Source organism: Oryctolagus cuniculus, chromosome 5, assembly GCF_051225735.1.
Source record: "Oryctolagus cuniculus isolate XC-2025 breed Fujian yellow rabbit chromosome 5, ASM5122573v1, whole genome shotgun sequence".
NCBI lineage: Eukaryota > Metazoa > Chordata > Mammalia > Lagomorpha > Leporidae > Oryctolagus > Oryctolagus cuniculus.
In genome coordinates, this window is record NC_142871.1 from 84721035 (window position 1) to 84744316 (window position 23282).

The 23282-nt window shown below is 39.0% G+C and overlaps 2 protein-coding genes across 19 annotated transcripts in view; one reads left to right on the plus strand and one right to left on the minus strand.

Moving 5' to 3' along the window:
• AKIRIN2 (akirin 2) overlaps positions 1–15462 on the plus strand; it is a 30034-nt gene extending 14572 nt beyond the window's left edge. For all 4 annotated transcript variants that reach the window (XM_089332925.1, XM_089332926.1, XM_089332927.1 and 1 more), the window contains exons 2-5: positions 11499–11642; positions 12605–12754; positions 14539–14610; positions 14710–15462. In XM_089332925.1, coding sequence (XP_089189051.1) covers positions 11499–11642; positions 12605–12754; positions 14539–14610; positions 14710–14720 — 377 coding nt within the window. In that variant the 3' untranslated portion in view covers positions 14721–15462. The remainder of the gene's footprint in view (positions 1–11498; positions 11643–12604; positions 12755–14538; positions 14611–14709) is intronic.
• The window catches only part of ORC3 (origin recognition complex subunit 3), a 95249-nt gene that overhangs the window by 4063 nt on the left and 67904 nt on the right, over positions 1–23282 (minus strand). For 4 of the 15 annotated variants that reach the window (XM_051854483.3, XM_051854482.3, XM_070073795.2 and 1 more), the window contains 4 exons: positions 22480–22621; positions 20981–21097; positions 20002–20124; positions 18013–18316 (listed from right to left, as the gene is read on the minus strand). In XM_051854483.3, the coding sequence (XP_051710443.2) occupies positions 18179–18316; positions 20002–20124; positions 20981–21097; positions 22480–22621 (520 nt within the window). In that variant the 3' untranslated portion in view covers positions 18013–18178. Of the gene's footprint in view, positions 1–15241; positions 15795–18012; positions 18317–19116; positions 19535–20001; positions 20125–20980; positions 21098–22479; positions 22622–23282 lie in introns of those variants that run through there. The other 11 variants (XM_008263194.5, XM_002714568.6, XM_070073797.2 and 8 more) reach the window with 5 other exon arrangements.

Here is a 23282-nt window from a genome sequence, read left to right on the forward strand (position 1 = left end):
ATATAATTCTCTGGAAGAACTTTTTTAAGTGGTATGACTGGTTTAAAAGTATAGGAGATTTTAATTCCTGTAACAGAATGGGGACCTGGTACTGTAACAACCTCTACCTTCCACAGCCCAGGGTGAGACACAGCATTAACAGAGGCTGGCATTATAATCATAACATCTGTGGTAGTGCTGACTTAGAGTTCAGAGTATTCCTCATTTTGAACACACCAATAAAATACCCTGATTGGGTATGGGTGACTATTCTGTGAGGAAGATGAGAATTATGTTTCATCTCTTCTACTGCCTTCCTGTCCATCAGAATTTTTGAGTGGGGCTGGTGTTGGTGGTGCAGCAGATAAGCCACTGCTTGCAGCACCACATCCCATATGAGCTCTGCTTCCAGTCCAGCTCCCTGCTAATATGCCTGGGAAGCTGGAGTCCCACTCATGTTGGAGACCATAATGAAGTTCGAGATTTCTGGCTTCATCCTGGCCCAGCCTGGCCATTGGGGTCATTTAGGTAGAGAAGCAAGATGGTAGATCTCACTTTCTGTTTTTCTCTTTAACTATGCCTTTCAAATAAATATTTAGAAAGGGCCAGCATTATGGTTCATTTGGTTAAACCTCTGCCTGCAATACTGGTGTCCTGTATTGGTGCCTGTTCGAGTTCTGGCTGCTCAACTTTCAATCTAGTTTCCTGCTAATGTGGCTGGGAAAGCAGAAGCAGATGGCCCAAGTACTTGGGCCCCTGCACTCACATGGGAAACCAGAATGGAGTTCTAGGATCCTGGCTTTGGCGTGGCCCAGCCATAGCCTTTGTGGCCTTTTGGGGGAGTGAACCAGAAGATGGATGATCTCTCTGTGTAACTCTGCTTTTCAAATAAATCCTTTAAAAAATGTTCTTTGCATCAGAATCAATTCATACTTTTTTTTTTTTTTTTCAAGACTATTGATTCAAGACTATTGATTTGAGAGGTAGAGCAACAAACAGAGGGAGAGACAGAAAGTTCTTCATCCACTGGTTCACTCCCCAAATGTCCATAATGCCTGGAGCTGGGCTATCTGAAGCCAGGAGCCCGGAGCTTCTTCCAGGTCTCCCATGTGGGTGCAGAGACCCAAGGACTATAGGACATCTTCCACTGCTCTCCAAGGCCATAGGCAGAGAGAGCTGCATTGGAACAGGATCAGGAGACATGAACTGGCTGCTCTTTCTGCCAGTGTGGCAGCCTGAGGCTTAGCCTACGACACAGCATTAGCCCCTGTATTCATCTGTTTAATTCTATTTTCCATGAACTAAAGATTTTATTTATTCTTATTTTAAAGACATAGTTACAGAGAGAGGTAGAGACAGAGAGAGGTCTTCCATCCGCTGGTTCACTTCCCAGAAGATGGCCACAACGGCTGGAGCTGCGCCAATCCAGAGCCAGGAGCTTCTTCCAGGTCTCCCATGTGGGTGCAGTACTTGGGCCATCTTCTAATGCTTTCCCAGGCCTTATCTGAGAGCTGGATGGGAAGAGGAGCAGCTGGGACTAGAATCTGCGTCCACATGGGATGCCGGCACTTCAGGCTAGGGCTTTAACCTGCTGCACCACAGCGCCAGCCCCCATGAACTTTTAAAGTACTCTTTTACACTGATGGAGAGGTTGATAGATGTTAAGAGCTTGGACCCTGAAGTCAGGTCTATGTTCTGGATGTATGACCTTTCAAAAGACTGAAGTACAGCTTCATTTTCCTTATCTACAAAAATGTGCAGTGATGACAGTAGTAACTGCTTTCTGAGATTGTTATGAGTATTATAAGAACATTTTCTGCCTGTGAGTGCTGGAAACTCATGATAGGGAACCTCAAATGGCACTTTTTAATGTGTCTTCTTTTTTTCTATCAACTAGATCTTTCCTTTCGGTTTTAAATATTCTCAGGCCTCCCTTTAGGGAATAAATAAATAAAACATCCTCATTTCCTTAAGCTGTCTCCTAGATGCTTGCATTTTCAAATCCACATTCATAGCTCTTTCAAATAGTGTTTCCATTTGTTCAATTCTTAACTCCTAATGTATTTGTGCCTTAGGTCTTGTCAAATCACCAGTGACTTCATGGCACTCGGTCTTCCTTAATGACTTCTTAAAGCATTCACTCTGCTGACACATCCCTTTTTGAAATACTTTTTTTTTTTTTCTGTGATCCCATTTATTGCCCCCCCCCCACCATTTTTCTGGCTGCTCTTTCTGCCTTCATGTGGTGGTTATGCTTTTTGGGGTTCTTTAGTACTAGGTTCAGCTCCTCGCCTCTCTGATTTAATAGCTCCCCAAGCAGTCAACGTAATGCTACTAGACTTAGTTTCCACTTGGGCAATGCTCTAATTTATATGTTTAGTTTAGCTAATCTGTATCTTTAGTTAATTCCAGCCATGGGAATGTGGACCCTTTGTTGTATTTTCAGTAGGCCTTCCCAGTAGGCCCTCAATCGCTAGAAGTTAGAATTTCTGTGAAATCTTGACTTTGTATATCTGAAATATATATATGAAATACATAACTTACAGAATACATAGGATAAGCAAAAATGTTTGTAGGCTTGTAATTTATTGCCTTTTGGTGTGAGCAGTATAGTCTTTTTTTTTTTTTAAGATTTTTAATTTATTTGACAGAGTTACAGTGAGAGGGAGAGACAGATAGAGAAAGGTCTTCCTTCCGTTGGTTCACCCCCCAAATGGCCTCTACGGCCGGAGCTATGCCGATCCAAAGCCAGGAGCCAGGTGCTTCAAGCACTTGGGCCATCCTCCACTGCCTTCCCGGGCCACAGCAGAGAGCTGGACTGAAGAGGACCAACTGGGACTAGAACCTGGGGCCCATATGGGATTCCGGTGCCGCAGGCAGAGGATTAGCCAAGTGAGCCACGGCACTGGCCCATGAGCAGTGGTCTTAATTCTAAAAGAGTCATAATAGAAAAGTAAATGCATTTGTTTATCACATCATTATGAATTTCTTTTTTAGAAAGTATTTTAGGGTTTTGACTAGATAAAGAAATTATGGTATGTATATATACATTATGGAGTACTACTCAACTATAAAAATTAAATCCTGTCTTTTGCAACAAGATGGACACTACAGGAAAACATTATACTTAGTGAAATAAGCCAGTCTCAAAAAAGACAGATACCATGTTTTCCCTGATCTGAGGTAACTAATAGAGTACCTAAAATATAATGTTTTGGAGTGATATAGACATTTTGGGATTTGATGATTGTTTGTAGCCCTTGTCTCTTCCATGGAACAGTGTTTTTGTTGTTTCTTTTATTTTCTTCACACTATTTGTTGACCTCTTCTACTAAACTGAAAACAGCTATTTGTAAAAATTAAGAGTGGGAATATAAGGGAGGAGGAGGAAGGGATGAAGCATGGGGGCAAGAGGGAGACTGGGGGGAAGAGTGTCACTATGTTCCTAAATTTGTATATGAAATACATGAAACTTGTATAACTTAAAAGATTTTTTTTAAAAAAGGTATTTTAGGGGCCAGCACTGGGGCGTAGTGGGTAAAGCCGCCCTCTGCAGTGCCGGCATCACATATGGGTGCTGGTTCAAGTCCCGGCTGCTCCACTTCCTGATCCAGCTCTCTAGTGTGGCCTGGGAAAGCAGTGGAAGATAGCCCAAATGCTTGGGCCCCTGCACCCACATGGGAGACCTGGAAGAAGCTTCTGGCTCCTGGCTTCGGATTGGCACAGCTCTGGCCGTTGTAGCCAATTGGGGAGTGAACCACCAGATGGAAGACCTCCCTCCCTCCCTCCCTCCCTCCCTCCCTCCCTCCCTCCCTCTCTCTCTCTCTCTCTCTCTCTCTCTGCCTCTCCTCTCCCTGTGTAACTCTTTCAAATAAATAAATATACATTTTTTTTAAAGTATTTTAGGAGACATGAAATAATAAGTGTTTAAAGATTTTATTTATTTATTTGAGAAGTAGAGTTACAGGCAGTGAGAGGGAGAGACAGAAAGGTCTTCTGCTGGTTTGCTTTACTCCAATTTGGAACTAGAACCTGGAGCCCATATGGAATGCGGCACTGCATACAGAGGATTAACCCACTGTGCCACAGTGCCAGCCCCAAGAATCAGTGTTTATAGGTTAATATTATGTAATGAATCACCTAAGTAATTCCAATCAAGTTAAATTCCAGAGTAATTTTCCTGTTAAGGAAGGGTGTGTCTGATTTAGAACTACAGAAGTCATCTAGGTGAGTGTGCCAATATTAATTTATGTACTTATAGTACTTAGCTGTTAATGCCTGTTCCCCTCATCTCCTGTTCTCTACCATGTCTAACAGTAAATTGATGCTCTTCCCCTTTTTAGTGTTTTAAGATCTGCTTATTTTATTTGAAAGAATTACAGAGAGAAGGGGTCAAGGGAGAGATCTTCCATCTGCTGGCTTATTCCCCAGATGGCTGCAACAGCCAGAGCTGGGCCAGGCTGAAACCAGGAGCCAGACGCTTCATCCGGTTCTATAATGTGGGTGGACCATATTCTCTTGCTTTCCCAGGCTCATGATCAGGGAACTGGGTTGGAAGTTGAGCAGCCAGGATTTGAACTGGTGCTTGTATGAGATGCCAGCATCACAGGCAGTGGCTTAACCTGATATCCACGACACCAGCCCTTCGACCACATTTTAGAATCGCCACAATAAGAAAGTTACTATTTTCATTAGGGACTAGAAACTTAAAATACCCCAAGTTCCAGACAAGTAATATAAATGAGTGAAGTAAGTTAGGTGGGAACTAGTGAATTCTAACCTTGCTGCTGGTCAGCAGTATCGCCTCATTAGAGAAGCAGAATATGTCTGCCTCTCAGAATCTACATTTTAACATTCTAGGTGATTTATGTGTGCAATAAAATTGTAGAAGCTCTTAAATTTGACCACTCTTCTTCAGCTGAGTTTTGCAGCATAGTGCAGTTTTCTTTGTAAAATTATAGTCAGAAGTCATATTATTTAAGTTAAGTCACCTGTATTTTAAATACGGCCCACAAATTCATACTTAATGTTAAAAATATATTCAGGCAAAACATGTCCTAGTGCTTGATTTGGCTGTTGGTCATCAGTTTGCAAATTCTGGTTTCCAGGTATGGTAAAGCAGTTTTTGTGTGCATGTTTGCTTTTTTTTAAAATTTTTTTTTTTGTGCCCTAGTAAGTTATTATAGGAAGCGTACTTTTATTTCAGTCTGATTGTGCTGCCCTAGAATCCTCAAGGAATCTGCTTTCATGGGTTTTACAAAGTGACTTAAGTTTTAAATTTATATCATATAATACTTTACTGTCTAAGGGACATTCTTCCTACAGGAGGAAGGAAAACTATAATTACTTCAAGGTCAGCTTCTCTCATTTCACTGGTTCTTTATTACCAACGAAAACTAATTTGAAATAAGTATCTTGATTTATTAAAACCTGGAGGTAAGTATAAATTTCCTGCATGGCTGGTTAACTGGAATAAGAGTTGGACCTCTTACCTTGGAACCAAATGTTTCCTGTAACAAGCACATTTGGGGTTTTAGCTTTGGACAGTTAAATTTCTCCCTCCTCTATTTACTGTATTTTTGTTACTGCTATCTACTTTTGCATCTTGAAAGTTATTTGAGAAGATAATTATGATTAGTTAAGAGTTACAGAACAAAAACAACAGGGTTTAACTTATCCCTTAGTGTAAAAGTATATATTAGAGGTACATAACTTAAGTAGTTATCAGAGAGCATCCAGCTTCTGGCTGTCTTTGGATTCTGCATTAGTGAAATAACATTGTGCAGATAATTGTAAAATTTTTACTTAGTGCAGGGTTTTCAGAAATTTGAGTCATTTATTTCAAATAAGTGATCAATGACTTAAATAGCACCAGTGAAATAATGGAATTTGACCTTCTATAGTGATCTTAATTTTTCTTTCTCCTATAAGGTAATAAATGAATACTTTAGGTTACTCTAGATAACACCTTAAAGTGTATATAATTATGTGTTGTGGTATTATGCTTATTGGCATTCATGCTAAGCCATATAGACATTAAAACTGTAGTTGTTCTACCTTGCCTATCTTGTATTAGAATTGGTCCTAGGTCCCTTTGATATAGCAGTAGTTTCAAAGTGAATTTTTAAAGTAGCATCAAGTCATTCTTTTTAGTCAAATAGCTATTGGCTAGATAAGAACATTTTCCTCAAGATTCCTTCAAGGGGAATATAAAATCTTCAGGTTCAGAACAGATGATCCTTGGAAAAAATCGCTGATTTACAAAGATAGTTCTCCATAGCAACTCCCAATTGTATTTTGATTTAGAAAGTAGACATGGCAGTGGCTAGTATGTTGTTCAGAAATCTAGATTTCTTATATTGGGAATAGTTTCTTAGTTTCACATCTTACTGGTTATGACAGGTTATATTCCTGCTAGAACTGGCAATCTTTTAACTGGTTTCTTTTTTTAATCCCACAGTTTAGGATTTCTGTTTAGGTGCACTTTCACTTAAAGTTCAGAGATACTCCATAGAGAAATAAATAACTTAAAGTGATAACAGAGGATCTCCTAATACCTAAAACTGTTTACGAAACCTTATTTATTTATTTATTTTTGACAGGCAGAGTGGACAGTGAGAGAGAGACAGAGAGAAAGGTCTTCCTTTTGCTGTTGGTTCACCCTCCAATGGCCGCCGCGGCTGGCGTGCTGCGGCCGGCGCACCGCGCTGATCCGATGGCAGGAGCCAGGTGCTTCTCCTGGTCTCCCATGGGGTGCAGGGCCCAAGTACTCGGGCCATCCTCCACTGCACTCCCGGGCCATAGCAGAGAGCTGGCCTGGAAGAGGGGCAACCGGGACTAGAACCCGGTGTGCCGGCGCCGCAAGGCGGAGGATTAGCCCAGTGAGCCGCGCCGCCGGCCCGAAACCTTAATGTTTGATCTAAACTGATGTCAAGTAGGAAAACAGTAAAGCATTATGGGTCTGCAACCAAAGTTGAGTTTCACATAGTAGATATGTAGTTTATCTTATGGATCCTAAATATTCTTTTATTTGTTCTTCCTTTAAACACATTTTTAGTTCTAATTTCATGTTCTTTCTCTCACTCTCCTTTGATGCTATTTATCTTATTATCAATGCAGAGCTTTTTGCTGCCTTGTTTTTCTTTAAGTACCAAAGCTAATTTTTCCTGTATATATTGTTTTCCATTCATTGTGCCCAGTAACAGTGTTTTCAGTAATTAGTGAACAACTAAAAAGAAGCTTTTTCTTTTCATGTTTTCCTAATTTGTTTTTTTAAAAAAAAACTTCACAGGATATGTGCTGGCTCCTTCATTTCACCTACTTGCTAAGGAGAACTTTATTAGCAATGTTAGTGGCATTTACTAGATTTGGGAATGAAAATGCCGTGAGTCACAGAATTTTCTAGTGACTTTCATTTAATTTTATGATAGATGACTAATGTAGTTTTTAAGATTTTTTTTGTTTTTTGTTTTTTTTTTTTTGTTTTGTTTTGTTTTTTTTTTTTTTGACAGGCAGAGTGGACAGTGAGAGAGAGAGACAGAGAGAAAGGTCTTCCTTTTGCCATTGGTTCACCCTCCAAAGGTTGCCACGGCCGGCGCACTGCGCTGATCCGAAGCCAGGAGCCAGGTGCTTATCCTGGTCTCCCATGGGGTGCAGGGCCCAAGCACTTGGGCCATCCTCCACTGCACTCCCTGGCCACAGCAGAGAGCTGGCCTGGAAGAGGGGCAACTGGGACAGAATCCGGCTCCCCGACCGGGACTAGAACCTGGTGTGCCGGCGCCGCTAGGCGGAAGTTTTTAAGATTTTTAAAGGGGTATATGCAGGCAGATAGCTTATTTATGCATGTTTTATTCTCATTGATTGCAAATTCAGTCGATGCTTCATAAAGTATATGCAAAGGCTATCTGATTAAAACTGTATTATGTAAATGATAATGCAAGTGCAGCTGTATTTGACCTTTTTAACAGACAAGTAAATTGTATTGGCCATACAATGTCAGATGTTACATGTGCTTGGAATAAAGTGTTCTTGCTAGTCTGATAAGGATTGCTTGATACAACTAAGACCAAGTAGATATAACCTTTATTAAGCCTATTGGTGTATGGAAGGCCTTTCTTCAGCTGGTATGGCAGCAGCTTAAGTCACGCACATACCTAGATTGAGTTCAGCAATGTGAGAATATTGAATTTGGGGGAATTTCTTGAAGTACCAGCCTCAAAACAGTTTATAATCCCTGACCTGAAATAAGCTGAGCTTGAGGCTTGCAGTTAGCTGCTTGCTACTTTTACTGCTGAGATCTTGGCTGAGTTAAATTTGGCTATTCACTGCATACCATTGTTGATCACATGTTACCAGTATTAGAACATCTGAGGGCAGAGTGCAGCTTAGATGACATAGTTGCATCATATTAGATGTGAAAAGCAGTGCAGGCAATAACATTCAAAATTCTTCAGCTCTTTAACTGACAGTATCAAGTGTTGGCAAAGATGTGGAGCAGCTGGAACTCTTAATACAATATATTGTTGGTAGGAATACAAAATGATGAGGTCACTCTGAGTTTTTTAAAAATTAAAACCACCCTTCAGTTGCCGTGTGATTGGGCAGTTTAGTCCCACTCTGGGGTATTTATCCAAGGGAAATGAAACTCTCTACCCAAAAACTTGTACCTGAATATTTGTGGGAAACAGTCGAAAGGTTGATACTGTGAGAATGGATGGATGAAATGTCTGGGGGTGGGGGGGTGGGGGACAAAACACAATGGTATACTAATCAATTAAAAGGGAGGAGTTACTAATTCATAGAACATAATATGAATCTCAAGAACATTTTGCTGAGTGAAAGAATTTCAGACACCATTCCATACTCTTAATTGGTCTATTTACCTGAAATTCTAGAAAAGGCAAAATTGCACAAAGTACAGTTGTCCTTTGTGGGGAATGGGTTCCAGCCCTCCTTCCTGTACCAAGATTCACAGATATCTCAGTCCCTTAAAGAAAAAGGTCTAATGCTTGCATATAAGCAATGCACATACAATATATAAAATATACTATGTAAATAGTTATTAAATTTTATTCTTTAATTAATGATGACCACTGCCATAAATACTTACGCCTGTTTAGTACAGGTGCACTTTCTTCCCTGAATATTTTTGATCTGTGGTTGGTTGAAGTCCAGATGGTGGAGCCAGTGGGTTTTTAAGGGAGACTACATTAATAGGACATGAGTGTTGGTGGATGGAGGTGTTTGGTCATAGTGGTAAATTAACTGCAAAAGAACATGGGAGACTTTTTGGGAATGATAGAAAGTTCTTTATCATGATTCTGATGGTTCTGAGACTGCACATATGCAGTCAGAATTCACTGCATCACACTTTTAAATTAGTGGATTTTGTCATTTGTAGATTATATCTTGTTTGGAGGTTTATAAAACTAAATTTTAAAGAAGTTTTACTGTATATTAATCCAGGAGTTTGCTGCCTACCAGAGATTTAAGGATCATTGCCTTTAAAACCATTTAGAATATAGTTACTGATATAAAGATATTTGTGATTGCCCTGGTTGATACAGGATGTATTAGTTTTATTGCATACCTCTGAATATTAGGAACCCATTTATATCAAACACTAGCAGCCTCTTTAAATTGCAAACTAGTCAAATAAATGGAAAAATTAAAAATGACTAACATTAAACAAATGTTAATATTCTGAAAAAAGCTTAATACATGAAAGTACTCTAAACACAACCATCCTGTAAGTCATTCCAATTTGTGGTTTTTATACAAAACAGGTTTGTTTACATAACAAAAAGTATTTAAATGGGACATACTTTGCGATTTTTTTTTTTTTTTTTTCAGTTATAATGAAGTTGGCAGAATTAAAATGTTCAAGGGACTGATTTATGTTCTTTTGGGAGTTTCTCAAAAGTGCTTAAGGTTTGTTTTCTGGGGATATAATATAAAGTGAGAAGAGAGTAAAAAATCTAACAAAACCAGTTTCAAATTTTAAAAAACCTTATCACACACAAGTCTTTAATCTTCAGTTGCATTTTCAGTTCTTTAATGCATCACTGTTGAAAAATTTATACTCTTACACAGTAATGTACTGTCTCATGCTGTTTTGGTCAGTGATGAGCATGTACAAGAGTAGATTCAAAAGATCACAGTACCTTGTGACATCTTAAGTTATCTTAGTTTGTGTAAGCGCACTTTGTGATTGCACAACAAAACCAGCAAATGGTACATTTATCACAGCATGTCCCTGTGAGGCAGCATGCAACTGTACTTACAAATCTTACTGCTACTTTTTGTTTAATCTCACTTTCCATTGGGATTAGTAAACTTCTTGGATTAATTTTCAGATAGATAACCTATTAATTTGGGAGTTATTGAGGTAGTGAGAAAAGTCTGGACAGGAAGGAACCTTAGGGATTTGGGGGGAGAGACCTAATGTTAACTATTTTATTTTATTCTATTTTATTTTTTTTTTTGGCAGGCAGAGTGGATAGTGAGAGAGAGAGACAGAGAGAAAGGTCTTCCTTTGCTGTTGGTTCACCCTCCAATGGCTGCCACGGCTGGCACACTGCGGCCGGCGCACCGTGCTGATCCAAAGGCAGGAGCCAGGTGCTTCTCCTGGTCTCCCAAGGGGTGCAGGGCCCAAGCACTTGGGCCATCCTCCACTGCCTTCCCGGGCCACAGCAGACAGCTGGCTTGGAAGAGAGGCAACCGGGAAAGAATCCGGTGCCCCGACCGGACTAGAACCCAGTGTGCCGGCGCTGCTATGTGGAGGATTAACCTATTGAGCCGCGGCGCCAGCCATGTTAACTATTTTAAATTGGAAAATCTTTCTAAATGAATCATACCAGGTCTGAAGGATATGTTGGATATAATTTTATCCCCCGTTGCAACGGCTGTGTTTAAGCATAATTGCACTGTGGTGTAGCGGTTATTTTTTTGAGAGGACCTGCTCTGTGCCACTTCGCATGAGGGTTTCCCAAAAACCCAGGATTCAGAATGCTTTGCTATTAATGCTGTAATATTCTTGGGTTCTGCTGAACTTAATATTAATGGCTGGTAGCCATTTTTATCTTCTGTCTTTGTTCTTTTGACCTGTCACATCTTGCTGGTGTGTTTGAATATACATACTCTTCCCTTTCTGATTACTTATGGGTTTAGAAAAAAGCCTGTTAGTGTGTTAGTTCTATGTATGATAAATAAATAAACTTCGGGGCTAGGAATCTTGAGTAAATAGGTAGATGTTTGATGTCAGATTCCCTGTTTGAATGAAAAACTTACAGAAATGATACTGAATAGTTGAATTCAGGTGGTATATATGTGACATTTCTGGTAAAGTGCTCCTATTTATGCTGATATGATTTCTTCCAGAATGTTGGTTTTTATGAATGTTACTTGAAGAGAATTTACGGGGAAGATTGGTTCTACTAAATAACTATTGGAAAGTCTACCTCTTTTTTAACTTGAAAGTTTTTACCTTAAAAGCCCAATTTTAACTTTTTTTTTTTTAGAACAAATCTTGTACAACATAAAACAGGAGTATAAACGCATGCAGAAGAGAAGACATTTAGAAACTAATTTCCAACAGACAGATCCATGTTGTAGTTCTGATGCACAACCACATGCATTTCTTCTCAGTGGACCAGGCTCACCAGGTAATAATTCTGTTATGGGAAAAGCTTAATCCTAAATGCCATTAGTTACTTAAGCTCCTGTTTTTCTCTCTACAATCTCCCCTCCCCTGCTCTCATTTGAGAGGCAGAGTTAGAAAGAAGTCTTGAATCTCTGGTTCATTCCCCAAATGGCCGCAAAGGTCAGAGCTAGGCTGATCTGAAGCCAGGAGCCAAGAGCTGCTTTTGGGTCTCCCATATGGGTGCAGACTCCCAAGCATCTGGGTTATCTTCCACCAGCAGGGAGCTGGATCAGAAGTGGAAAAGCCGGGATGCTGGCACGCAGGTGGAGGCCTGAGCTACTACGCCACAACACTTTCCCATTTTTTTTAAATTCTAAAAGTAATGCATGTTATCTTAAAAAAAATGCTATAAAATGAATAGTCACCACTTGAATTCCCAGTAACCAAAGAAACATAAATAATATTCCCAAAGTGAATGTAGTGTAGCAACCATGATCTGGGTGCCTGAGGGTTGTTTTTTTTTTTTTTTTTTTTAAATGAACAACATAGCATGTACTTCTTTTTTAGGTACAGATATACCTTGCTGTGGTTGAACACTGCCATTGGATTTCCCATAATTATTTCACAAAGTATATGTATACTTTCACACACTTGTCCTATTTAGAGTCATAAAGTAGTAGTTGTTGGGGTTTTTTTTTTTTTTTTGATCCTGTATCTGTTTTTAGTACCTGTTGTTAGAGCAGTTTGCAAATCATCATTTTTTAAAAAAACAGAGAAAGGGACTATTTAAAGTCGGTAAGTTGAAATTTCTTGCTGAAAAAAGCCATCAAAAGCAGTTCTTAATTTTAGTAAATTTCTTAGCAAAGTATTTCTTATGATAGCAGTTACCTTCCATTTATATAATAATCAACATTGAAACCTCTTTAGTTAGAAGATGCTTTCATGACTAAATTAGGTGCTGTTTTTTTTCCATGTTCTATATAGGGACATCATCTGCAACATCCTCACCATTAAAAAAAGAACAGCCCTTATTTACCCTACGGCAGGTTGGAATGATCTGTGAACGTTTGTTGAAAGAACGTGAAGAGAAAGTACGAGAAGAGTATGAAGAAATATTGAACACAAAACTTGCAGGTATGAAATAAGTCTAGAAACTTATTGTAAGAATTGCATACTTTTTATATCAGCTAACTACCCTTCCTATACACCAGTACAGTGTTTTCTAAGATCCAGAAAATTTCAGTTCAAGAAAGGAAGTCAAAGTTCTTGTAGCTGATGGCGCACTTTAGTGACTTAAAGGAGTATTTGCTAGTCATGTAGACTTTTCTTTTGATGTATGTATCGTCTGCAAAACACTGAATTTGGCTGTTCACTTATTTGTAGATTTTGGGACCGTGTATCTTTTATATCATCTAGACATTTGAAATACCAAATTGCCTGTCACTGTATCAAGTTGCAGGTTGTTTTTTTTTTTTGTTTTTTTTTAACAGGCAGAGTGGACAGTGAGAGAGACAGAGAGAAAGGTCTTCCTTTACCATTGGTTCACCCTCCAATAGCCTCTGCGGCTGGCACACTGCGCTGATCCGAAGCCAGGAGCCAGGTGTTTCTCCTGGTCTCCCATGTGGGTGCAGGGCCCAAGCACTTGGGCCATCCTCCATTGCCTTCCCGGGCCACAGCAGAGAGCTGGACTAGAAGAGGGGCAACCGGGACAGAACTCAGCACCCCTACCAGGAGGACTAGAACCCGGTGTGCCGGTGCCGCAGGCAGAGGATTAGCCTATTGAGCCGCGGCGCTGGCCGCAGTTTTAATTATCAAGTTTCACTGAATTACTTGGATGAGTATAGTAAATGAATTTCTTCCTGATTTTCAGCCATAGATTTTACTTAAGGAATTGATTCAACATGTTAATGTAAGCAAGAGAATTTGTTTAGTCATATAACATCTTTATCTGCTCTGATTAGGTTATAGGTGAATTTCTTTTTTTTTTCCTTGGTTGGGGGTGCTGTTTTGACTTTTGCAGTAACTTGCCACTTGTATAGCACTTAAGACTTTCAAAATAGGGCCGGCGCCACAGCTCAATAGGCTAAACCTCCCTGCAGCGCCGGCACACCAGATTCTAGTCCCGGTTGGGGCGCCGGATTCTGTCCTGGTTGCTCCTCTTCCAGTCCAGCTCTCTGCTGTGGCCCGGGAGTGCAGTGGAGGATGGCCCAAGTGCTTGGGCCCTGCCACCCGCATGGGAGACCAGGAGGAAGCTCCTGGCTTCGGATTGGCACAGGCTTCAGATCAGCGCAGTGTGCCATTGGAGGGTGAACCAACGGTAAAGGAAGACCTTTCTCTCTGTCTCTCTCACTAACTGCCTGTCAAAAACAAAACAAAAAACAAAAACAAAAACAAAAAAAACCTTTCAAAATAGGTATTACTGCAAGCCCTCATTGAGATTTTTATTTTATTTACTTGAAAGAGACTTGATAGAGACCTGCCACCCATCCAAAATCCTGCAACAACCTGGGCTGGGCCTTGCTGAAGCCAAGACCCAGGAACTCAATCTAGATCTGCCACATGGGTGGCAGGCATCCAACTACTTTTAGCTGTCACCCGCTGCCTCCCAGGGTCTGCATTAGCAGGAAGCTTGAATGGAGAAGAGATGAGATAAGAACACAGGCACTCCAGTCTGATGTGGGCATTCTAAGCTGTTAGGAAATAAAACCCACCCAACCTGTATATGCAGTCAAATGATTTGACTAAAACCTGGGTTTCCTGATGAAAATCTGCATCCTATTTGATACACTATTGCTACTTACATGACTGATTGAAGTGTCAGAATTGTTTCACTGTGTTTTACTTTTCAGAGTTTATTTGGCTCTAATATATTAAGGTATTTTCCAAGTTGTGTAACCGACATGTTCCTTTATTTATAGAACAATATGATGCATTTGTGAAGTTTACCCATGATCAAATAATGCGACGATATGGAGAACAGCCTGCTAGTTGTAAGTATTTCAGTATTACAGAATGATAGTCTGTAATGTTTGAATTTTATTTTCAAGATGTTTGGATTTTGACCTACTTTTCCTTGTCTTCCCCTTTAGATGTTTCATGAATCACGTTTTCTGCATTTGTGGGCTGCCTTGTTCCTTGTGGAGTTGTTGCAGGAGGTCCCAATTCAGACATGCAGCAATGCCAATACCCCCCTGTGAATACAGGTTATTTCAAGCTTTCGTCAGTGGCAACTCTTAGGCAGCAGCAGCTGGTTTTGGAAATTTCCCTGATGTCAGTACCACCTGGATGTGGACTTAGGCTACCTGTATTAATACCAGTGGCCTCATTTTGTTGTATCCTTACAATTTGGCTTCTTATGTGTTTGAAAAGGATTAAAGCTGGTGTTCTAGAACATGCCCTTTGCTGGTTGTGTAAATAAAACTGTAGAATGACACTTCAGATGAAGTTAGTGTGATTTTAATTGTGCACTACAACCAAGCTGTAACCAGTTATTAATAATTTAGAATGTAATCCCAGGACAATATTAAGCAAATAGCCTACAGTGCTTCCTATGACATAGTGGAGGAGGAGGGCATTTCTGTATTCCAGGACTTCTTGGGGTTTCAGAATGGGTTTATATGATTCTTTTTTTTTTTTTTTTTTTTTGGTAGTTTTATTTATTCTATCGGTCTTTTTAACAAATGTTTATTGCTGCATTTCCCCCACCCCCCAGTGTATCATTGTTTTATTGCCCTTGTAGTACTGGAATTTAGTTGGAAGAATAAAACATTTACTTCTGTTCTGCTTGTTTTTTAAATGTACAGATGGGTAGTATTTGAATAAAGCCAGTGTTTTAAATGTAAGTATTTTCTAGTAATCAGTGAAATTAATTTTTTGATAAGGTTTACGATTCGAGTGCTATTTCCAAAAACTGACTTCTGATTCTAAATTTTTTCTTATAACACTGAATGGTAGAGTGTGGTTATAACAGATCAGTTTTAATAGCTGCAGAATTTTGTACCTCAGATTACCAAAAGTATCCAGGTTTTCTTTTTTTTAAAGAAGACTTTAATATACTAGAGCATGAGTCAGCAAATTTAACTCATTATTCATGCAGTTTCCAAACATAGCTTTCTTACAATGAAATGAGCAAAAAAATGCTTCAGTGAGTTTGTGACTTCTAATTCTGTTATTTCTGTAATTTTAAAAATTTTTTAAGGTAAACATTTATTTCTTTTACAGATTTAGGAACACGGTGAAACTTCCCACTGTACCCTTCTTCCCACCCATGCTCAGAACCTTCCTCCTCCTCCTCATTCTCTGTCTTAATCTTTACAATGATTTACTTTCAGTTTCCCTACACTAAGTGAAAAGTTCAACAAACAGAAAAAACCGCTGTTCCTCAGCAGTAGAGATAAGGGCTAAACAATCACTGAATCTAAAAATGTCATTTTCACTCCTATAGATTATGTTTTTGGTACTCTATTAGTTACCACAGATCAGGGAAAAAACACATAGAATCTTTTTTGGGACTGGGCTCAATGTACTGGGACCTGAGACATACACATTTACAACTGACCTAACTGGTGGAAGAAAGAAAATGATTTTTCGTTTTTAACTTTGGTAAGCTATTATTTCATCATTTCTTTTAAAAAAGCCCTGAACATGGTGTAGGACTTTTACCAAACCCCCAGCATATGTCTACTAGTGTTTAATGCTCACAGCACAGGGTGGCCATAAAGTAGTAAGCAGGTCAGTCATCTTGCTTTTGCTGGTCTGCTAGTCTCAGCACTGTTGGTAATTTCTTGCTCTTTTCATACTCATTTTGGTGACCTTACCTAAATCATAATATATATGATATATATATATGAATATAACCATATTCACCACCTTGTTCAACATCTCCACTTGGACATCTAATAGATATCTCAATACTTATGCCCAAAATTCCTTGCTTTTGTGTCTTAAAACTTTAAACTTTTCTAGCCAGATATTCCTGATCAGTTAATGGCAACTCTATTCTAGGTTTCCAGTCAGACATAATTTTGAATTCCTCAGCTCCTTCATCAGTTTTGTTTTCCACCTAAAATCTCACCGTCCCAGCATGGCAGAATCATGGCTTGTCTAGGTTATTTTAGTGGTCTCCTAATTGGATTTTGTTTCACCTCATTTGAATAGTCTCCCTCATTTCACTGTATTCTCACAACAGCCAGAGAGACCCTTAAAGGACCAAGACTTACTTTATTTATGGAAGTAAGAGCTTATGGTGGTCTACTTTTTATATTTGCACTTCACCTCACCACATCCAATTCCTGTTCAGTGTCCTGCTCACTCCACCTTACCCATAATGGCCTCCCTTGCTGCTCCTCCAGTGTAGGCAGGACCTTTGTTATTGCTATTCTGTGGGAGTGCTTTTCTGCTGTAAAACTTCATGGGTAATTCTTTCACTACTTTTTGAATTTTGTTCAAGTGTCCTAAGTTAGGTCTGCTCTGACCACTGTTAAGATTGCAGCTTCATACCCTGCTTTCTCTTTTTTTCTGTAACTTATTTGTTCTTCTCCTTCTGCTAGAATGCAGTGAAGGCAAAGATCTTTCTTTGGTCACTGAAGTACAGTGCCTAAAATAGTGCTGTGTACATGATTAGTATTTTTTGGGTAAATTTTCATAACATTACTTCAGGGTTCTCAGACCAGTATTTCCTTAAGGTGAATCAGAATATCCCATTTATGATTTTGGTTAAACTTTTCTTGGATAAAGGAATACACACAATGAAACCAACAATTCACAGGCTGGTACCAGAGTGCTGCAATAGTAATTAATGTAAATGGGCTGCATATTTTTACTTTTATAGCTCTTTTGGGCATTCACTATGAAAACAGGGCAGTTTCTGTCTTGCTGCTGTTTCTTACCTAAACTTTAGGTAGTTAGGAACATCAAAGTGGTCTCATTGTATGCCATACATTTAAAACTCACATGAATTTAAGTACCTAGCAAAATAAGTAAAGCAGGCCCACCCCACTTACTGTACTCAACCTGTGCCCGAGACAGATGTGACTCCGATTTATGTTGGAGCCAGTACCACTGGACTTTACAGTATAAGCATCTTGTTTCTACTTGTTTAAGGAAGTGGTTTCTAAACAATTTTATCTGGTGGTCATCTGTATTGCTGGAAAGCTGGAGGAAACCACCCTATACACATTGGTGGTATCCTCATTAAAATGACATGAAACATTGGGAAACCTTTCCCATCGCTGACTGTCTCAAAGGCAATAGATGCAAAACCCACATTCCTTACAGTTTCATCAACTGTTGTTCAAATAAAAACTCACGGTTCAGGGCACATTTGGAGGAGAATGACTAGAATTTTGAGGAAAAAATGGTTAATAATAATAAAGGTGAATCATGGAATCTCACTGACTTTAAATTTATTCTTTTGATCCTGTCCACTTGGCAGAGGCTCTGCTTCATGTCCTCATTCAGGGATAACCCCCTCCCCCCAACCCCACCCCCAAGAATGACAGAGGCCGTTTGGCCCTTAAAGCAAGCCAGAGAGTGTTCACTCTCCTGCTGGTTCACTCCTCAAAAACCACAACAGCTGAAGCTGGGCCAGGCTGAAGCCGGGAGCCAGGAATTCAAATCCGGTTCCCCCATGTGGGTAGCAGGGACCGAACTACTTGAGCCATCTTGTGTTTCTTCCCAGAGTGCATTAGCAGGAAGCTGGAATCAGGAGTAGATCTGGGATTTAAACCCATGCACTGTGTTTGCATATCATGAATTTCTTACCTTTCAAGTTGACAGTCCTGTGTGTACAGGTGTAAAATTAACTTAACCAAAGCTACTTTAGCAGTACCTTTCTTAAAGCTCCACAGGGCTAGATACTTTCTGTTCCGGCTTGCAGTTCATTCTTTATTTCCGGTACTTTGAGCAAAACTGACTATTTTGGGGATGCATTTCCAATGAGGCAATAGTGCAACGCTTATTAATGGCATCTCAGCCCATCATGTTGCCAGAGGCCCTAATTTATTCATTGTAAACCCGTATTAATACCTCCAGAATTAATGAGGTTTATGTATTAAAATTATCCTCAAAGCACCCAAAAGCAGCCTGTAATGACATAGTTAATCCTAACATGCTAACCCTAGTCATAGAGTCTTTTTCCCCAGTCATTTTTGGCAAGGTGATAAGAACTCTCTTGGGAGTAAAACAAGACATAATGAACTTTTAGGTATCTGTTTCATTTTGTCTTGATCAGTTGAGGTCATGGAAAAGATCCCGATACCTTTTCATCTGGGCTTTTTGTGTCTGAGTTTTTAAGTCTGCGGTCATCCAGAAGTAGAACATTTACTGCCTTTACTAAACCCAAACAACTTTAGGACCTTGTAAGTTCTAAGAATAAAAGAAATGGGGAGACACAGGCAGTTTAGGACTTAGCTAGTAGCCAGGAGAAATAAACTAAGGTTTGTTACTCTATACATACTAATGTGAGGAATGAGTACTATTAAGCTAATTGCAAATAATTTATACTGGATAAAGGAATTTATTACATCTATACACTTTGTTCAAGGATGATTTACTTATAATTTAGTAATGACATAGTACAGCAGTAATGTATGGGAACAATGTAAGCATGTTATAGGTTGGATTCTAAATTAAGATATTTTTTATATATATGTGTTTGGGTTAGCAGTGTATTTTCTGGTTAAATATCACATTGGTAAATGCTATACATTTCTTAGGAAAACTGTATCCAATAGTGGTATGTAAATATGACCCTTTTTCAGTTAGGTTCAGTGTGACACTTCTGGCTTCAGTCACTTGCTTTCTAGCAGCCTCCCCATGTTAGCCTTGCCACATGGTCAGTCTTCTGTTTGGTAGGTTTTATAAATCCTAAAAGTTCTAGTTCAGAAACAGCTCTAATAAACCTAGCACTGGAGACTAAAGCTAAGGAAATTGTGTTGTGTTTTTGACAAAAAGAGGTTAAGCTCTCAATATAATTTGGTAAAATGAAGTAGATAGTTCAAATATATATTCCTAAATTTAACTATATTCTTCACTGGAAAACATGACATGTAATTAGAGTCCACTTTCAGATATACATGAAAAAAGTATGTAATGCTTAACTAAATCTAAATTTTCATACAGAATAAAAACTGCACCCCCACCCATCCCCTGGCTGCACTTCTCAAAGTACATTAGAAAATAGAGGACTAAATTTCACTTTTGGCAAATTTTAGAATACGATCAATAAAAATTTGAGATCAGATATTTTAGGCTTGATTTCATTTTAAATTTGGAATATTTAGAAATTACAATTATTTGGGGATAGTATGGTTAATACCATAATAAAGTTGGTTGGAGTATGTCTTTTAATCTAATGGAGGTCTAGAGATCTACAAACTTACTTCTGTGTGTTCTGGGACCATTGTAGAACTGATAAAAGGATACTGGATAATTTCATTCATTTCTTCTGAGGGTGTAGAATCTGCATCCACTTTTTCAGCAGCTGTGACAACTGTTGCAAAAGCCTTTTGAACAGACAGAAGAGAATAAAAATTGCCACAGTTCCCAAACATCTTTTATTACACTTCTGATAGTTCTGTGATTAAGCCAGGACCAACACTGCTGCTGTGATAGCTGGTATATCAAATTCTCAAAACACCTAATGATCACTCAACTACACATTAAAAAATAATGTAATTGTTACTAATAATCTTGTTTCAGATAACTAAGAATACTTAGAAAACAATACCAGTCAAAAGGTAAAGCAAGTCCCATTTCCTGTGTTATCAACCTCCCGTGCCCTAGGAAAATGCCTGTTTTCCTTGGAAGCAGCCAATTATGGGTATTTTTAAATAGTGACATCTTTCAACTTAGGGCCTTCAACAGAGTTAATACTATTGTAATACTATTCTGGGGAAAGGAAGAATAGTTATTTATTTTAAAGAATAACAGTTGTCCAGTACTTTGCCAAGTGTTCCCTGTACTTCCGGATTGCAGAATCTGTTGGTAGTCCTTCCAGTATCTTTTTAAAATTTTATGCAAGAAGGGAAATTCTAGTTAATAATACACTTCTTTATCTGGTTGAATAACATAACTGACCTAAATCGTTTAGCTTTTGCTTAATGCTAAATATTGGGTTAGGTTACATACTTATTTTGATTTGGCATCAACATAGAATTGGCTGAGCTGAGGAATGCAGGATCTGAGAAGAGATTGGACGCAGGGATTGTTGTGGTTTCCTAAGGAAGTTTCCAAGTATGAGGCAATTTATGCTTTCCAAACAAAAGAAGGAATTAAAAAATAAGAGTTCCAAGGTAATAAAATACTCCAGTAAGCTCTCAAGGCAAGCCAGACCAGTTTGCTCCTTTCCCTCTAACCTACCTCTGACCAGTCCACAAGGTTGATTAGCCTGCTACATTCCAGGTGCAGTTTATAAGCTATGCAGATGTCTGGGGCAATATTTGGAATGCAGCCTTCTTCACTTTTCAGTGCTTCATTCTGAAAAATAACGGTGAACTAAGATGATTACCTTTTACAAATGATTAGGAACAAAATCAAGACATTAAGGAAACCCCTAACCTAAATTTAGTATGCCAGTAAATATCTCTTGGTTTTCTTTTCATCTACTCTTCTATCGTTAGTTAGACCTTGTTACATTTAGGTCTTGGTCATAATCCCTTTGGCTCCTAGTCACCAAAAGAATATTCCTAGGATCAGAAACCAAGCATATTTCTCATATTAATGTTATCAATTTCTGAGATCATAATACATTTCTGATTGCCATGAAAAGTTTATGGAGTTCTTTGGGAATATTTGATAAAATGGTACTTCTAATATTTATAATTAGCTTAATTCTAATAATTGCTACTGTATTAGTAAATGCTAACCTACCACTACTAGGGATATCAATTACAGTTGTCAACACTACAGATCTTAAGGCCTTTAGAAACCATCAGCGGTTTTTCAACTATTTGAGTTCCATTGTCAAGAAAAACCACAAAACTTTACATATGTACCCAGGCCAGGATTAAAGAGTTTTAGCTTGTGGCTTGTATATTAAGAATAATTGTTTTTTACTTCTCGGTTCTGTAAATAAGAAATTCAAACCCCCACCACCATCTTTGATAACAGCTGGCTTATATCTTCCTGTTGAGTATTTCTTGGCAATACTTAGCATGTCTGTGTGCCATTTTGCAGCAGGAAACGGGTACCAAGTGCTGCCTGCTGTAGTTTTCATGAAGTCAGGATCTTGTGGCAACATTTCTAAGTTCCTTAACTAAATTGACAACTCTTCCCAAATTATATTACATACACACACTGAATGTTTAATGTGATCATTTTATCAGCTATATGAAAGCTAGTTTTTAAAACTCTATAAACTGTCTTGTGCTCTCTTTAAAGGGTTTCAGAGTTTTGTGTTTGCCACCCTTTAGGCAAACAGTATCCTTAGTTCCCTAAGGATACTCTCTAAGAACAGAACTTTCTTTGTTTTAAATTCTGATACAGTTTAAAGTATGTGTGTCTGTTTCTATCAGAAGCAGCCATTTGGGTTTTTAAGTAATTTTATCAGGCTGTATTGCCTGACCTGCTTTTTTTTTTTTTTTTACACCTGTAGGAAACATTTTCTTTATTTTCAGGGGAGTAGTAGCATTACATTCTTGACCTCAATACCTATATTGTCTGGTTTTAGATGAAGGTCAAAAATTGGCACCATCAATTGAATACTGATTCTATTACTGTTTTCACTGGGTTAGAAAATCTGGAGGTCTAAAGAGTTTTTAAAAATACATGAGGTACAATCTCGAGCTGCCAACTCTTCTCATTAACAGTGAAGCCCAAGACCTCAGCTAAACTGTCAGAGAACTGAGTCTGCTTCTTACCTTTAGATAATAGTAAGGATTGTTAAGTGCAGTATGAAGGGCGATTCGTGGAGCAGCATTTAAGTGTTCCCGAAGGGTGTGAGCAGCACTGAAATACACCACCTCATGCAGAGGCTGTGTCTCGGGAGGTGAAAGATAATCTCTGAAAAGGCCAAAATCTGGTATTAGACTCTAGAAAGCAAGGGTTTATTTTCAGTTTTGTCAATGTTTTGTGGAGGACTAAACAGTTATTTATAATGCAAAATCTATGACCCAAACCAAATAAAACAAAACCCAAATCAGGCCCAATGCAGTTTCACTCAGAATTATACTTCTTGAGGCTCTGGTATGCTGGTATCCCACATGGATGCTGGTTTGAATCCTGGCTGCTCCACTTCTGATCCAGCTCCCTGTTAATGTGCCTGGGAAAGCAGAAGACGATGGCCCAAGTGTTTGAGCCCCTGCACCTACAAAGGAGACTCTAACGAAGTTCCTAGCTCCTGGCTTCGGAATGGCTCAGCCCTGGCTATGTCCTTTTGGGGTGTGAACCAGCACATGGAAGACCTCTGTCTCTGTCACTTTTTTTTTTTTAAGATTTATTTATTTACCTGAAAGTCAAAGTTACACAGAGAGAGAAGGAAAGGCAGAGAGAGGCAGAGAAAGAGAGAGAGAGGTCTTCCACCTGCAGGTTCACTCCCCAATTGGCTACAATGGCCGGAGCTGTGCCAATCCAAAGCCAGGAGCCAGGAGCTTCTTCCAGGTCTCCCACACGGGTGCAGGGGCCCAAGGATTTGGGCCATCATCTACTGCTTTCCCAGGCCACA